The 18,104-nt window shown below is 41.8% G+C and overlaps 1 protein-coding gene across 1 annotated transcript; it reads right to left on the reverse strand.

Annotated features, from left to right (window-relative positions):
* Positions 1-657: 657 nt before the first annotated feature.
* Positions 658-17,255, reverse strand: LOC139369662 (transmembrane protein 178a). The gene is made up of 4 exons (XM_071108927.1): positions 16,368-17,255; positions 8,128-8,241; positions 5,888-6,025; positions 658-3,459 (listed from the first exon to the last, which is right to left on the reverse strand). The coding sequence occupies exons 1-4, from the start codon at positions 16,777-16,779 to the stop codon at positions 3,218-3,220; spliced, it is 906 nt and encodes a 301-aa protein (XP_070965028.1). The 5' UTR covers positions 16,780-17,255; the 3' UTR covers positions 658-3,217.
* Between the last annotated feature and the right edge of the window lie 849 nt (positions 17,256-18,104).

Raw genomic sequence — 18,104 nt, forward strand, 5'->3', positions numbered from 1 at the left:
CGAGTTAGAAAAATGACTTTCCTCAACTTTGTAAGCAACAATCCCTGTAGTCCTTCGTCTATCATTGTCAGTATTCTTCTCACAGTCTGGCACACATTTTGAAATTATTAGTGATTATGCCTTATCTGTTTGGGAAGGGACTGGTTAATGGGTTCACTAAAAAAAAATTACAATTTGATTGCCACAACTAAAATTACCAATATAATCCGTCGGAATGTCATAGGCTGTGGATAAAAAAAAAATCTCTCTCTTTGGGTGCAATTTTCACAAGTATGTGGTACATTTTCACAACAAGCACAAAAATCTAAACAGATCATCAAAATGGCTCATGTTTCAAAACTCTAAGCACATTTTCAATTGACTGGATACAACAAACAAATTCACAAAGTTACTGAATCAAATCACTCTTTCAATTTGGATATATAGTCAATCTAAGTACCTGCTTTTCAAAATGCAATATTCCCTTTATTTTTTTATATGATTTTCTTATAATTTGTTAAAGAATACAATTATCTATCACTTAATAAATCTGCTGAAGCAAAATGATGTAATGCCTACTTTACGTATACAGTTCCATAACTGCTGAACACTGTACATTTCTATATTTTTTACCTCATAAATGTATCAGTTTGACATCAATTTCTGTTGTAAGGTAAATCCAAATCCTATATGGATGTGACTGTAAATACTACACCATTCTCCATCAGCCAGTATGCTCCAATAGGACCAAATGGAAAGAGTCACTCTGTGTGCTACCATTTGGAATGATAGTCCTTCCTGATGATATATCCTTCCTGTTTGGCCCTGTCCGGGGGTGTCCTCGGATGGGGCCACAGTGTCTCCTGACCCCTCCTGTCTCAGCCTCCAGTATTTATGCTGCAGTAGTTTATGTGTCGGGGGGCTAGGGTCAGTTTGTTATATCTGGAGTACTTCTCCTGTCCTAATCGGTGTCCTGTGTGAATCTAAGTGTGCGTTCTCTAATTCTCTCCTTCTCTCTTTCTTTCTCTCTCTCGGAGGACCTGAGTCCTAAGACCATGCCCCTGGACTACCTGACATGATGACTCCTTGCTGTCCCCAGTCCACCTGACCGTGCTGCTGCTCCAGTTTCAACTGTTCTGCCTTATTATTATTCGACCATGCTGGTCATTTATGAACATTTGAACATCTTGGCCATGTTCTGTTATAATCTCCACCCGGCACAGCCAGAAGAGGACTGGCCACCCCACATAGCCTGGTTCCTCTCTAGGTTTCTTCCTAGGTTTTGGCCTTTCTAGGGAGTTTTTCCTAGCCACCGTGCTTCTACACCTGCATTGCTTGCTGTTTGGGGTTTTAGGCTGGGTTTCTGTACAGCACTTTGAGATATCAGCTGATGTACGAAGGGCTATATAAATAAATTTGATTTGATAGTGTAGTGTTGAAATACCTGTATTGTGTATAATAATATATTTCACTCATCATCTGAATTTCATTTGTACATTGTAAGCCAACGAATTTCAAGCAGAGCGACAGGCGATACTGTATTAGTTGACAAGTCACGTAGAAAAGGGTGATCTTTCACAATGTTGCATGCGGCAGAAATAGCACACAACACCCGTACTACGTTTTTACAGTAGCCAACTGCTTTACAATACCCCTATTTCTGATGATTTGTCCTACACGTGTGCTGTATACGGATGATGAAACCGTTAAACTGACATATTTCTCAACGTGCTCACAACCTGCCATTGGATACAAATTGTTTAAAAAAAATGGTATGTCAAGTTAGAGTCAAATACTGTATGGAAAATATATATTTACCATCTAGTATTCTTTCTATTCAGCACTTCAAAAAGAACAGTTTTGAAATGTGTATCAGCAGTGCACAACCAAGTTGTTTCAGCAGTGCGTGGTGCACAACACTATAATCCCAAATTGTAGCACATAGGGATTCTTTCCCTTTTGTCCTATTGGAGCACACTGGCTGATGGAGAATGATGATGTAGTATTTACAGTCACATCCATATGCTTTTAACTTCCAACATAAATTGATGTCAAATTGCTCCATTTAGGTAAAAAATATAGACATTTACAGTGTTCAACAGTTATCAAACTATATACGTTAACTAGGCAGTACATACTTGTGGCTCAGTAGTTAGCAGTTTTGAGCAGTTTGATTAAGTGATAGATAATTGTATTGTTAACAAATGACAAGAAACTCATATCAAAAGTAACGTGAATATTGCATTTTGCAGACACTTAAAGCAGACACTTAAATTGATTATGTAACCCCCCCCAAAAAAGTGATTTGGTGCAGTGAACATGTGACTTTTTTTGTTTGTTTTTCTCAGTCAATTACAAATGTGAGTTTTGAAACAGGGACGGTTGTGATGATCTGTTTTGATTGTTGTGCTTGTCGTGAAAATGTACCACATACTAGTGAAAATTGCACAAAAGTGATTGAAAAGAACAACAACTGAAAATAGTAGTTAAAATGACTACATGGTGAGCCGATCATTATCTGATGTATTGGTGACTAACCAAAATGTGCTCATGGTATTTAATGGAGAACAAAGATGTGAAACCCCAATGAATGCACAATCAAAGGTTCTGAACATAAGATAGGGGGCATTACACATGCTATCAGTTTAGAGTTTTGTACTTAAGAGTTTAGAAAATATATCGCTTACATCTGAAAAACAGGAGGGTTCTTGCTTTTAAAGTGATACTAGTAGTTTTATACAATGTCCATTTGATTCAATCTTACCAAACCACCCATAAGAATTCTGCCTTTTTCGTATATATGCTAATATATACACACATGTTTTATGTGTGTGGTATGCCTGTGTGGGTATTTGCATCGTTTCATGTTATTCACTCTCATATTGTTCTCCATATCTTAGAGAGAGAGAGAGAGAGAGAGACTGTGTGTGTGGTTGTGTACACATGTGTAGGTCCATATGTATGTGTGAGTTTGCCTGTGTGCACATACAAACACACACATAACACATAATAACAGCTGCACCTTCCATAACACCTCGATAAAGGATGGCGAGAGTCCACAAAAAAGACCAACAAGATTCCCATATCTCACTGTGGAAACTATGTTTCATCTCTGGTTTTGTACAAATAAAACATCTCCTTTTATATTGGTCTTCAGTCAGCAACAAAATGTCCACACCAACAATTCATCCTCCAAATCTACAGGGGGCGCACAATTCTCTCACACTGCTCATAACGCTCATACCGAGGACTCCCGGGCGGTTTTGGAGTGCAGGGCTTTGGTTTGGCTGAAGAAGGGGTAGGTGGTGCAGAGGCAGCCCGATGCCACGGTAAGTCCCAGGCTGACCCAGGCGCAGAAGATGGACCAGCCGTAACCATGGTCCACGTCGCCGGGCAGTCCATAGATGAAGGGTGGGTTCCGGGAGAGGTCGTAGGAGACGCTGGCGGCGTAGGTGCACAAGGAGATGGTGCAGAAGATCCCTGGAGGGGACAATTTTTTTGCTCCAAGATTTTTATCAAAGAGGTCATACAGGATTCAAATAACAACAAAGGACAGGCTAGACAGTTGAAGTAAAATTAGGAGACATTTATAAGTTATATTCTTCCAGAATCAATGGCTATATATTATTCATTAAAAAGTCTAAAAATGGATGTACCAATCCCGAATTGCCACTTTAATAACTATCTGCATGGAATGACAATTCATGAGTATAACATCAATAAACAAACAAAAAAACACAAGTTGAAAGGAAATCTAAAACTCAACTGAAATGAAAAATGAGCCGCCCTATTGTGTAATGTTATACATACAGTGCCTTGCGAAAGTATTCGGCCCCCTTGAACTTTGCGACCTTTTGCCACATTTCAGGCTTCAAACATAAAGATATAAAACTGTATTTTTTTGGGAAGAATCAACAACAAGTGGGACACAATCATGAAGTGGAACGACATTTATTGGATATTTCAAACTTTTTTAACAAATCAAAAACTGAAAAATTGGGCGTGCAAAATTATTCAGCCCCCTTAAGTTAATACTTTGTAGCGCCACCTTTTGCTGCGATTACAGCTGTAAGTCACTTGGGGTATGTCTCTATCAGTTTTGCACATCGGGAGACTGACATTTTTTCCCATTCCTCCTTGCAAAACAGCTCGAGCTCAGTGAGGTTGGATGGAGAGCATTTGTGAACAGCAGTTTTCAGTTCTTTCCACAGATTCTCGATTGGATTCAGGTCTGGACTTTGACTTGGCCATTCTAACACCTGGATATGTTTATTTTTTAACCATTCCATTGTAGATTTTGCTTTATGTTTTGGATCATTGTCTTGTTGGAAGACAAATCTACGTCCCAGTCTCAGGTCTTTTGCAGACTCCATCAGGTTTTTTCCAGAATGGTCCTGTATTTGGCTCCATCCATCTTCCCATAAATTTTAACCATCTTCCCTGTCCCTGCTGAAGAAAAGCAGGCCCAAACCATGATGCTGCCACCACCATGTTTGACAGTGGGTATGGTGTGTTCAGGGTGATGAGCTGTGTTGCTTTTACGCCAAACATAACGTTTTGCATTGTTGCCAAAAAGTTCAATTTTGGTTTCATCTGACCAGAGCACCTTCTTCCACATGTTTGGTGTGTTTCCCAGGTGGCTTGTGGCAAACTTTAAACTACACTTTTTATGGATATCTTTAAGAAATGGCTTTCTTCTTGCCACTCTTCCATAAAGGCCAGATTTGTGCAATATACGACTGATTGTTGTCCTATGGACAGAGTCTCCCACCTCAGCTGTAGATCTCTGCAGTTCATCCAGAGTGATCATGGGCCTCTTGGCTGCATCTCTGATCAGTCTTCTCCTTGTATGAGCTGAAAGTTTAGAGGGACGGCCAGGTCTTGGTAGATTTGCAGTGATCTGATACTCCTTCCATTTCAATATTATCGCTTGCACAGTGCTCCTTGGGATGTTTAAAGCTTGGGAAATCTTTTTGTATCCAAACCCGGCTTTAAACTTCTTCACAACAGTATCTCGGACCTGCCTGGTGTGTTCCTTGTTCTTCATGATGCTCTCTGCGCTTTTAACGGACCTCTGAGACTATCACAGTGCAGGTGCATTTATACGGAGACTTGATTATACACAGGTGGATTGTATTTATCATCATTAGTCATTTAGGTCAACATTGGATCATTCAGAGATCCTCACTGAACTTCTGGAGAGAGTTTGCTGCACTGAAAGTAAAGGGGCTGAATAATTTTGCACGCCCAATTTTTCAGTTTTTGATTTGTTAAAAAAGTTTGAAATATCCAATAAATGTCGTTCCACTTCATGATTGTGTCCCACTTGTTGTTGATTCTTCACAAAAAAATACAGTTTTATATCTTTATGTTTGAAGCCTGAAATGTGGCAAAAGGTCGCAAAGTTCAAGGGGGCCGAATACTTTCGCAAGGCACTGTATGTTAAAGGAATGTTTGCATACAACCATTGAAGTAGTCTCCTGTTTGTAGCGATGAGCTATTATGAATGGCTATCGCATGTTTTATTATGCATATTAACACCTGTCTGTAAGGTTTTACGAATGCATCTGTATCCATTAGGCATTTACAAATTCTGCTACTGTATGTGTTTGATGAACAGTTGTGAGGAAGATTTGGACGAGACAAAGAGAGGGAGAGGGAGAGAGGGAGAGGGAGAGAGCGAGCGAGCGAGCGAGAGAGAGACAAAGGGGGAGAAAACTAAAGATAGAGATATAGAGCTGTTGTAAAAGAGGCACAGAGAGACAAAAGTTGAAACCAACAATGAAAGGGAAAGAGAAGCACACACTCTCTCTATATCGCTGTCTCTCTCTCTATATCTCTCTCTTTCTCTCTCTAACACACACACACATAGGAGAGGTAGGGTGTTGGTAGTTGGCAGGCTTTGTACCTGCCATGAGGAAGAGCAGGCCGGAGACGTGCTGGGTGAGGCTCTCCTCCCAAAAGAAGCCCACTGTGGCCACAATGCTGCCACACAGCAAAACGGCGGCCGCCATCCCAAGGAACCCCGCCGTGATTCGCCGCAGATCTGAGACACACACACACACACATATAAACATAGCACACACACACAAGCAAGTACACAAAGATACAGACACCAGCATACACATAAGCACACACACACACACACACAGAAAAACACAAAGCGTACACACACACACAAGTGAAAACATTAGCACACACGCACACACCAACATTTCCATGACAACCACCCCCTAGTAAACCCGCTCATGCTACCCCTCAACAGTCTCCAAACAACCACGGGAAACATTTGTTTTTATTAGGTAATACTTTGCATTTCGTCTCGCCTGTCCTACATTTGTTACAACCCTGTCATAAGAATGACATGACGCCTGTCATAACGTAAAATGGCCAGCAACGACTGTTAAAAATAGGTGAATTTGAATGATTTCCGTAATGCATCGTGACAGCATTGTGCCTTGTTTTTCAGTACACGTTATGGCAAGCATTATGTCACTCAACACACAACAGTGTTATAGCGGGATATGTTAATGGAAATATTCAATTCCTGCAACTATACTGTAGCAACATTATGACACATTGATCATAAATCACATATCCGATAGTATACTCCCCCTCCCCCCCCCCCCCCCACAAATGTAGGCCTACTCTGCATCTCATACATTTGTCAGATCGAGTTGCAGTATCCTAACACAGGATCAAACTCGAACAGGAAAAACACTGGCAACGTCCCAAATAACACCCTATGCACTTAATAGGGAACAGCTGTGCACGCAAAAGTAGTGCACTTAATAGGGAATAGGGTGCCATTTCGGATGCAAACACTGTCTAAAGGTGGCAGGCAGACAAAGAAAACCAATCACATTTTGACTTTGATGAATGTTCTTCCTCAGACTAGTTGTGCAGTAATAATAAGACTGTGTGGAGTTCATATGTTTTTCTTTTACAAGCTGACATTTACTTCCTCCCCGTGAACATTTTCTATAACCATGTAGTAATCCGATCATCAGGGGTCGGACACTGGAGTAGGAATGCTAGCTTCGAAAGGTTAGCTTAACATATTCAGCATGTGGGTACAGTATTAGCTTTATTACAGATCATGGTTCTCTGAAGAGATCACTATGGTTGTCTGATGGTTCTGAAGGTTCCACAGCATGAAGCCAAATGAATATGGAGCACTGGGATTTGGACTTCCACTGTTATTTCATTATGGACTTCCACTGTTATTTCATTATCAAACCTAGACACAACAGACATGTTCAGAACCTTTAGTCTACAGTACTGTACGAAGCACTGAAAAACAGACTTAAAAAACACACATACAAAACATGTAACTATTTATAAAAAAAAAACACATAATACAAGGGATGGGAAGAGCAAGTAACAGTAAAACATTTCCCCAATAAATAATGGAAATAATATGGGTAGGGATACAATGGTATTGTTTGAGCAAAGATGGTGGTAGAAATTTGCCCCAAAGCCGTAAGATGAAAGTGAGGGTCGCTATGTTTTTTTGCACCAACCACTACCTGGAAAAGCTCATCTTAAAGGACCCTAACACTACGCATGACAGACGTCAGACTATCCCACCGCAGACACCGACATAGATCAGTTGTAGGGCACCTGGAATCAAACTTCTCACACCACACCAAGTCCATCTAACCATTGTTCAAGAGACTTTTGGCTCAGACCAAACCGGAAATGAGCTAGCATTTTCTACCTCTGGTTCGTTGGGCATTGCTATGGAGGAAATGAATGGGGAAAGAATGGGATTATAGGATAAACTCTGAAAATAAGATCTGAAGTAAACACATGCTTAGGAAATCTTATATGTTTTGTTCTATGAGATAATATCAGTCAGTTTACATGACCTTTATGAATTCTAAAGTATTTATGTGCTATATGTGCTTGTTTTGATTACATAAATGCTTCAAAATTCACAAAGTGACGTTAGCTGAGGAAGATTATCTCATAGAACGAAACGTATAAGATCTCTTACAGTTCCCCATAGGCTTTGGCCAACGAGCCATGTTGCAGTTAGCCTCCTTTAGTTCCTAAAAAAAGACACCATTACTATTTCTCTCTATAAAAAACAGCTAGCCATGCTAGCGGTTTTACTGCTGATGGTTCTGGGACTGCAATACATACGTAAGAGATGCCATTCATCTTGCTGAATGGTTCTCGTCAGGTTGAGCGGGATGTTTCGAAGCCGAATAGGCTGAGAGAAATGGTACTTGACAGTTGTGCATCGGTCCGCAATACCTGTAGAGAGAATGGATTACTAAAAAGCTCTACGTTTTAACATTAGCACGTATGACTTTTGTTATGTAAAATCGTTGCCCTACTTACAGGTCTTTACTTGAAGTTACCATAAGATGTATATGGCATAATGCCATATTATAATGGTTTATAATCATGTACTGTATAAAAGTTTAATTTAACTTTTAATGTCATAACAGCTTTATGTCAGTGATCGTTAATGACGTGTTTGGAGGGAACTATGGTGTTAAATGCTGAGCTCTAATCGATGAACAGCATTCTTACATAGGTATTCCTCTTGTCCAGATGGGTTAGGGCAGTGTGCAGTGTGATTGCAATTGCGTCATCTGTGGACATATTGGGGCGGTAAGCAAATTGGAGTGGGTCTAGGGTGTCAGGTAGGGTGGAGGTGATATGATCCTTGACTAGTCTCTCAAAGCACTTCATGATGACGGAAGTGAGTGCTACTGGGCGATAGTCGTGTAGCTCAGTTACCTTAGCTTTCTTGGGAACAGGAAAAATGGTGGCCCTCTTGAAGCATGTGGGAACAGCAGACTGGGATAGGGATTTTAATTTATTATTATTTTTTTAACCTTTATTTAACTAGGCAAGTCAGTTAAGAACAAATTCTTATTTTCAATGACGGCCTAGGAACAGTGGGTTAACTGCCTGTTCAGGGGCAGAACGACAGATTTGTCTGATTGATTGAATATGTCCGTAAACACATCAGCCAGCTGGTCTGCACATGCACTGAGGACGCAGCTAGGGATGCCGTCTGGGCCGGCAGCCTTGCAAGGGTTAACATGTTTAAATGTTTTACTCACGTTGGCCGCAGTGAAGGAGAGCCTGCAGGTTTTGGTAGCGGGCCATGTCAGTGGCACTGAATTGTTTTCAAAGCGAGCAAAGAAGTTGTTTAATTTGTCTGGGAGGAAGACGTCGGTGTCAGCGACGCGGCTAGTTTTCTTTTTGTAATCCGTTGATTGGACTGTAGACCCTGCCACATACAGTGCCTTGCAAAAGTATTCAGCCCCCTTGAACTTTGCGACCTTTTGCCACATTTCAGGCTTCAAACATAAAGATATAAAACTGTATTTTTTGTGAAGAATCAACAACAAGTGGGACACAATCATGAAGTGGAACGACATTTATTGGATATTTCAAACTTTTTTAACAAATCAAAAACTGAAAAATTGGGCGTGCAAAATTATTCAGCCCCCTTAAGTTAATACTTTGTAGCGCCACCTTTTGCTGCGATTACAGCTGTAAGTCGCTTGGGGTATGTCTCTATCAGTTTTGCACATCGAGAGACGGAAATTTTTTCCCATTCCTCCTTGCAAAACAGCTCGAGCTCAGTGAGGTTGGATGGAGAGCATTTGTGAACAGCAGTTTTCAGTTCTTTCCACAGATTCTCGATTGGATTCAGGTCTGGACTTTGACTTGGCCATTCTAACACCTGGATATGTTTATTTTTGAACCATTCCATTGTAGATTTTGCTTTATGTTTTGGATCATTGTCTTGTTGGAAGACAAATCTCCGTCCCAGTCTCAGGTCTTTTGCAGACTCCATCAGGTTTTCTTCCAGAATGGTCCTGTATTTGGCTCCATCCATCTTCCCATCAATTTTAACCATCTTCCCTGTCCCTGCTGAAGAAAAGCAGGCCCAAACCATGATGCTGCCACCACCATGTTTGACAGTGGGGATGGTGTGTTCAGCTGTGTTGCTTTTACGCCAAACATAACGTTTTGCATTGTTGCCAAAAAGTTCAATTTTGGTTTAATCTGACCAGAGCACCTTCTTCCACATGTTTGGTGTGTCTCCCAGGTGGCTTGTGGCAAACTTTAAACGACACTTTTTATGGATATCTTTAAGAAATGGCGTTCTTCTTGCCACTTTTCCATAAAGGCCAGATTTGTGCAATATACGACTGATTGTTGTCCTATGGACAGAGTCTCCCACCTCAGCTGTAGATCTCTGCAGTTCATCCAGAGTGATCATGGGCCTCTTGGCTGCATCTCTGATCAGTCTTCTCCTTGTATGAGCTGAAAGTTTAGAGGGACGGCCAGGTCTTGGTAGATTTGCAGTGGTCTGATACTCCTTCCATTTCAATATTATCGCTTGCACAGTGCTCCTTGGGATGTTTAAAGCTTGGGAAATATTTTTGTATCCAAATCCGGCTTTAAACTTCTTCACAACAGTATCTCGGACCTGCCTGGTGTGTTCCTTGTTCTTCATGATGCTCTCTGCGCTTTTAACGGACCTCTGAGACTATCACAGTGCAGGTGCATTTATACGGAGACTTGATTACACACAGGTGGATTGTATTTATCATCATTAGTCATTTAGGTCAACATTGGATCATTCAGAGATCCTCACTGAACTTCTGGAGAGAGTTTGCTGCACTGAAAGTAAAGGGGCTGAATAATTTTGCACGCCCAATTTTTCAGTTTTTGATTTGTTAAAAAAGTTTGAAATATCCAATAAATGTCGTTCCACTTCATGATTGTGTCCCACTTGTTGTTGATTCTTCACAAAAAAATACAGTTTTATATCTTTATGTTTGAAGCCTGAAATGTGGCAAAAGGTCACAAAGTTCAAGGGGGCCGAATACTTTCGCAAGGCACTGAGTGTCTGAGCCGTTGAATTGCGACTCTACTTTGTCTCTATGCTGACTCTTTGCTTGTTTGATTGCCTTGCAGAGGGAGTAGCTACACTGTTTGTATTCGGTCATGTTCCTGGTTGCCTTGCCATGATTAAAAGCAGTGGTTCACGCTTTCAGTTTTGCGCGAATGCTGCCATCAATCCACGGTTTCTGGTTGGGGAAGGTTTTAATAGTCACCGTGGGTACAACATCACCGATGCACTTGCTAATAAACTTGCTCACTGAATCAGCGTATACATCAATGTTGTTGTCTGAGGCTATCCGGAACATATCCCAGTCCCTGTGATCGAAGCAAACTTCGAACCAGCGATGAACAGACCTGAGCACGGGCATTTCCTGTTTTAGTTTCTGTCTATAGGCTGGGAGCAACAAAATGGAGTCGTGGTCAGATTTCCCGAAAGGAGGGCGAGGGAGGGCTTTGTATGCATCACAGAAGTTAGAGTAGCAATGATCCAGAATGCTGCCAGTCCTGGTCGCGCATTCGATATGCTGATAAAATTTAGGGAGCCTTGTTTTCAGATTAGCTTTGATAAAATCCCCAGCTACAATAAATACAGCCTCAGGATATATGGTTTCCAGTTTACATAGAATCCAATGAAGTTATTTCAGGGCCGTCCAGGTGTCTGCTTGGGGGGAGGGGGGGGGATATACACGGCTGTGATTATAATCGAAGAGAATTCTCTTGGTAGATAATGCGGTCAGCATTTGATTGTAAGGAATTCTAGGTCAGGTGAACAAAAGGACTTGAGTTCTTGTATGTTGTTGTGATCACACCACGACTCGTTAATCATAAGGCATACACCCCCGCCCTTCTTCTTACCAGAGAGATGCTTGTTTCTGTCGGCGCGATGCGTGAAGAAACCGGGTGGCTGTATCGACTCTGATAACATATGAGCCATGTTTCCGTGAAACAGAGAATGTTACAATCTCTGATGTCTCTCTGGAAGGCAACCCTTGCTCGAATTTCATCTACCTTGTTGTCAAGAGACTGGACATTGGCGAGCAGTATACTCGGGAGCGGTAAATGATGTGCCCGTCTACGGAGCCTGACCAGAAGACCGCTCCGTCTGCGGCGCCGTTGTTTTGGTTTGAGGAACCGCTTCGAGAAAGTCGTATTCCTGGTTGTAATGTTGGTAAGTTGACGTTGCTCTTATATCCAATAGATTTCCAGAAAAGGGCTTTTGGCACCACTAGGTTGCTACGCAGTAGCCAACCAGCAGAGTGTGTGACTTCACGCTCCAGGCCGGACACCGGGAGCCTGTGTAGAACCCTTTTTGGTTCCAGGTAGAACCAAAAAGGGAACCCAAAAAGGTCCTACCTGGAACCCAAAAGGGTTCTTCAAAGGTTTCTCCTATGGGGACAGCCGAAAAACCCTTTTAGGTTCTAGATCGCACCTCCGGAGAAAAATCCAGATCTCAGACTGGCCAGTAAAAATAAAATATTAAGATGGGCAAAAGAACACAGACACTGGACAGAGAAACTGCCTAGGCGGCCAGCATCCCGGAGTTGCCTCTTCACTGTTGACATTGAGACTGTTTTTTTTGAGGGTACTATTTAATGAAGCTGCCAGTTGAGGACTTGTGAGGTGTCTGTTTCTCAAACTAGACACTCTAATGTACTTGTCCTCTTGCTCAGCTGTGCACTGGAGCCTCCCACTCCTCTTTCTATTCTGGTTAGGGCCAGTTTGCGCTGTTCCGTGAGGTGAGTAGTACACTGCGTTGTACGAGATCTTCATTTTCTTGGCAAAATCTCACATGGAATAGCCTTAATTTCTCAGAACAAGAATAGACTGATGAGTTTCAGAAGAAAGTTACTTGTTTCTGGCCATTTTGAGCCAGTAATTGAACCCACAAATGCACAGGAATGATGGTTGCTGATAATGGGCCTCTGTATGCCTACATAGATATTACATAAAAAATATCCTGTTTCCAGCTACAATAGTAATTTAAAGCATTAACTATGTCTACACTGTATTTCCGGTCAATTTGATGTTATTTTAATGGACAAACAAATTGCTTTTCTTTTAAAAATAAGGACATTTCTAAGTGACCGCAAACTTTTGAATGGTAGTGTAAGTATTCAGCCCCTTTGCTATGAGACTCGAAATTTTGCTCAGGTGCATCCTGTTTCCATTGACCATCCTTGAGATGTATCTACAACTTGACTTTTTTATTTTTTTATTTCACCTTTATTTAACCAGGTAGGCTAGTTGAGAACAAGTTCTCATTTGCAACTGCGACCTGGCCAAGATAAGGCATAGCAGTGTGAACAGACAACACAGAGTTACACATGGAGTAAACAATTAACAAGTCAATAACACAGTAGAAAAAAAGGGGGAGTCTATATACATTGTGTGCAAAAGGCATGAGAAGGTAGGCAAATAATTACAATTATGCAGATTAACACTGGAGTGATAAATGATCAGATGGTTATGTACAGGTAGAGATATTGGTGTGCAAAAGAGCAGAAAAATAAATAAATAAAAACAGTATGGGGATGAGGTAGGTGAAGATGGGTGGGCTATTTACCAATAGACTATGTACAGCTGCAGCGATCGGTTAGCTGCTCAGATAGCAGATGTTTGAAGTTGGTGAGGGAGATAAAAGTCTCCAACTTCAGCGATTTTTGCAATTCGTTCCAATCACAGGCAGCAGAGAACTGGAACGAGAGGCGGCCAAATGAGGTGTTGGCTTTAGGGATGATCAGTGAGATACATCTGAAGCCCACCTGTGGTAAATTCAATTGACTGGACATGATTTGGAAAGTTACACACCTGTCTATATAAGGTCCTGCAGTTGACAGTGCATGTCAGATCAAAAACCAAGCCATGAGGTCAAATGAATTGTCTGTAGAGGTCCAAGACAGGATTGTGTCGAGGCACAGATCTGGGAAAGGGTACACAAAAAAAATCTGCAGCATTGAAGGTTCCCAAGAACACAATGGCCTACATCATTCTTAAATGGAAGAAGTTTGGAACCACCAAGACTCTTCCTAGAGCTGGCCGCCTAGCCAAACTGAGCAATCGGGGGAGAAGGGCCTTAGTCAGCGAGGTGACCAAGAACCCTGATGATCACTCTGACAGAGCTCCAGAGTTCCTGTCTGGAGATGGGAGAACCTTCCAGAAGGACAATCATCTCTGCAGCACTCCACCAATCAGGCCTTTATGGTAGAGTGGCCAGATGGAAGCCACTCCTCAGTAAAAGGCACATGATAGCCCGCTTGAAGTTTGCCAAAAAGGCACCTAAAGGACTCTCAGACCATGAGAAACAAGATTATCTGGTCTGATGAAACCAAGATTGAACTCTTTGGCCTGAATGCCAGGCGTCACATCTGGAGGAAACCTGGTACAGTCCCTATGGTGAAGCATGGTGGTGGCAGCATCATGATGTGGGGATGTTTTTCAGTGGCAGGGACTGGGAGACTAGTCAGGATCGAGGGAAAGATGAACAAAGCAAAGTACAGAGAGATCCTTGATGAAAACTAGCTCCATAGCGCTCAGGACCTCACACTGGGGTGAAGGTTTATATTCCAACAGGACAACGACCCTAAGCACACAGCCAAGACAACGCAGGAGTGACTTCGGGACATGTCTCTGAATGTCCTTGAGTGGCCCAGCCAGAGCCCGGACTTGAACCCGATTGAACATCTCTGGAGACACCTGGAAATAGCTGTGCAGCGATGCTCCCAATCCAACCAGACAGAGCTTGAGAGGATCTTCAGAGAAGAATGGGAGAAACTCCCCAAATACAGGTGTGCCAAGCTTGTAGCGTCATTTCTAAGAAGCCTCGAGGCTGTAATCTCTGACAAAGGTTCTTCACCAAAATACTAAAAAGTAAATGGTATTTTGCAAAAATGTCTAAAAACCTGTTTTTGCTTTGTCGTTATGGGGTATTGTGTGTAGATTGATGAGGGGAAAAAACTATTTCATTTTAAAATAAGGCTGTAACAAAAAAATGTGTTAAAGGTCAAGGGATCTGAATACTTTCCTAATGCACTGTATATATGGTTCTATGTAGAACTCTTCATGCCTTCCAAAGAATCCTTCTTGCCTTCCAATCATCAAATAACCGTTTCTTCCAAAAACGGTTCTTAGGATATTAAAAGTTCTAGGTTAGAAACCGTCGCCTTACAAAGAATCATGTCTTCCAAAAAGGGTTCTTCTGATCAAAACGGTTCTTGGTAGAACCCTAACCTTCCGCAAAGAACACTTTTGGAACGCTATTTTCTAAGAGTGTATGGGCACATTTCTTCACAGGTTGAAGCAGGTATCAAATTAAATCCATATTGACAGAAATCAAACGGTAGGTGTTGAAGCTCGAGGTCCTTCACATGACACCTCAGCTGTTTTAAATGCAAGGTGGCAAGTGAGTTCCGGTGACATTTAACCGTTGGCTTAATCAGGGCGACATTAATCTTGATGGACTGGACACCGCGCGGAAAAGTTATCATTTCATCCCGATCGACTTTTTGAGTTTCAACCTTAAAAAGACTTTGTAGGACCTTGAACTTCAGCACATTGGGCATAAATTCAGTTATAGAAAATGTTTTATTCTGGCGTTTCCCTGAAGGAGATCCCTTTATGGTTGTAGGTAGAACACTTTCAATCAAATAAACCTTTCAGATCCCTTTTTTTCCATTGAGAAGGTTCTTAAGAACCCTGTAGGATTCCATATTGAACACTTTTCCCTGTAGAATAAAAAATGGCTTCAAAGGGGGTTCTTTGTGGGTAAAAAAAAAGGTGATATCTAACACCTAAAAGGGTTCTTAGGCTGTCCCTTCCAGGTAGAACCCTTTTGCTTCCAAGTAAAACAATTTTTTGGTTCCATGTAAAACCCTTTCCACAGAGGGTTTAACATGGAACCCAAAATGGTTCTTCCTGGAACCAAAAAGGGTTTAACTGGAATCAAAAAGTGTTCTCCTATGGCTACAGACAAATAACCATTTGGAATATTTTTTTCTAAGTGTAGTCAATCAACACTTTGGCTTTTGTAGCCCTATAGATGGCTCTATTTGACTCGGATAACAACATAAACAAACATTTCCAAGGCCTGTCTACAACGATTACCACTGTGGGAAAATTAGAGGGAAAAAAAATGTAAAAATGTAACTCATAAATTAGCCTATTAATAACCTAAATCATTAGGCTATAATTTCCCAGCACCCTCATAATGATGCGACAATTATAGAAATCATAATAGCCTACTAAAGCAAGCATTGGTCATGAGTTTGAAATAGCAATTAATGTTCCTGGAAATTAGTTTGGGCGTGTATAATCATGAGCCCTTGTGTAAGAGCCGTCATAAACCTTGTTTTGACGCAATGCACGTATGCAGAATCATCACCACAGATGGAGCTACCTCGATTAAAGGGATGCAAAACAGTCATTGCCTATAGTCACGGATTACAGACAGCAAATTTGACAACTGTTTTTCTTTTCTCCCACTTTTTAGTGTGCACATTAAAACTTACCCTTTGATATGAGTTTATCGATATCCCGGTCCATGCCTTGAAAGTAGCATTTTCTCCAGAGTCCAGAATATGTGGAGAACAACGGACGCCCACATTCCGTCTCAAGAATCCCCATCCCCAGTATCGCCCTCCAGTTCTCAAGTAATTCCTCCTCTCTACTCCCGACGTGAATCGGCTTCATAAGCGCCACGTTCCGTTTGGAGTTGCCGTTGTCCACAAGAGGCAAGTGGTATATAGGCATCTCCCTGTTTTTCTGGTCGTTAGAATCCGACCCATACTTGTCGCAGTTCTCCTTATGCCTTCTGGTGTCTGTCTCGTACCAATGGTCGGTGAAGATAGCGGTGACCAACAAGAGTAAAGAGATAACGCTCATGGACAAGCTAAGAGCCGTTGCAAGAGCTTGTTTCTCCATGGTTTGAACATCAGCGCTCGGCGCTATGCGCACAGTTTAGACGTGTTGACAGTCGGACGCCCTTCTTCCAGCACCTGCTATTCCAGTTACTACGCATTTTTACGCATCCTCTGACCTGCGAACATGGTCCACAGTCGAGAGCGCATTGGCATTGGCTGCTTCCCACCCGCGGGTTGCTGAAAATTGAAGATACAACAACACAGGTGGATCCGTACGGTGTCCGCAAGCGTGCTGGGTGTGGGCTAAACTCCGCACTTGCCTCTCTGTGCTCGGGATTACTAGTGTTTACCTGCAGAAACCACACCACCCCTATCGCTCTTTCCCTCTCCTCAGCACCTGGGCTTGTCCTCTTCGTTAGTGACACAGTCGGGTAAAACTGAGGGCTCCTCCTATTCGCATGGAGAGGAAAATGACCATCTCCCGGAGGCGACATACAGCGTGTGTGGGGGAATGTCAAGGTTGTCCTACTCTTTCACAGTCAGTAATAAAGATGGGTGTGTCTATAAGAGAAAATAATGGTTCCCTGTAACTTAACCCTTGCATCCTCAGTTTGATAAAATATCCATTCCCCCAATACACCAAGTAACAATTTGACAATTTGAATGTGTAAAACTTAAATTACTCTCTCTCTCTCTCTCTCTCTCTCTCTCTCTCTCTCTCTCTCTCTCTCAGATGCAGACACATACACAGCACATCAAACATATGAAACAGGCCAAAACGTTTGTCCATCTACCTACCCCTAAATTAAATGAATACTAAAAAGAAACCTTGAATCTCCTTTTTGAGTGCGGACCAGCTACAATGTTGGAATTCTATTACATTTTGGTCATTATATGAGCCATTACTGCAGTACTCTCTCTCTCTCTTACACACATACACACTACCAAACAATTGACTCCCACTCAAAATCCTATTTTCACTAACCCCTAACCCCTAATCCTAAACCAGACCCAAACTCCTAATGCTAAACTTACCCCCTAACCCTAATTCTAACCCTAACCCTAATTGTAACCCTAAACCTAACTCCTAAGCCTTAAATAGCCTTTTTCCTTTTGGGGAAGGATGGCAAGAAGTCCCAAATTTTCCTTGTTTTACTATCCTTGTGAGGAGTTCTGGTCTCCACAAGGATAGTGAAACCAAACACACCCACACAATGGCCATATCAAAGGGAACTATGAACAGAGTTCATGAACTGTACATAAAGCTTTCAGGGGACATATCCAAAATGTCAGGATTTTCAACAATCCCCAAACAAATGATAAATAGCCATTTCAGCATCATGCTATTGCAATTCTATTCAGACACAGTATCAAAGTCTGAATTGA

This window comes from Oncorhynchus clarkii, chromosome 17 (genome assembly GCF_045791955.1).
Source record: "Oncorhynchus clarkii lewisi isolate Uvic-CL-2024 chromosome 17, UVic_Ocla_1.0, whole genome shotgun sequence".
Taxonomy (NCBI): Eukaryota; Metazoa; Chordata; class Actinopteri; order Salmoniformes; family Salmonidae; genus Oncorhynchus; species Oncorhynchus clarkii.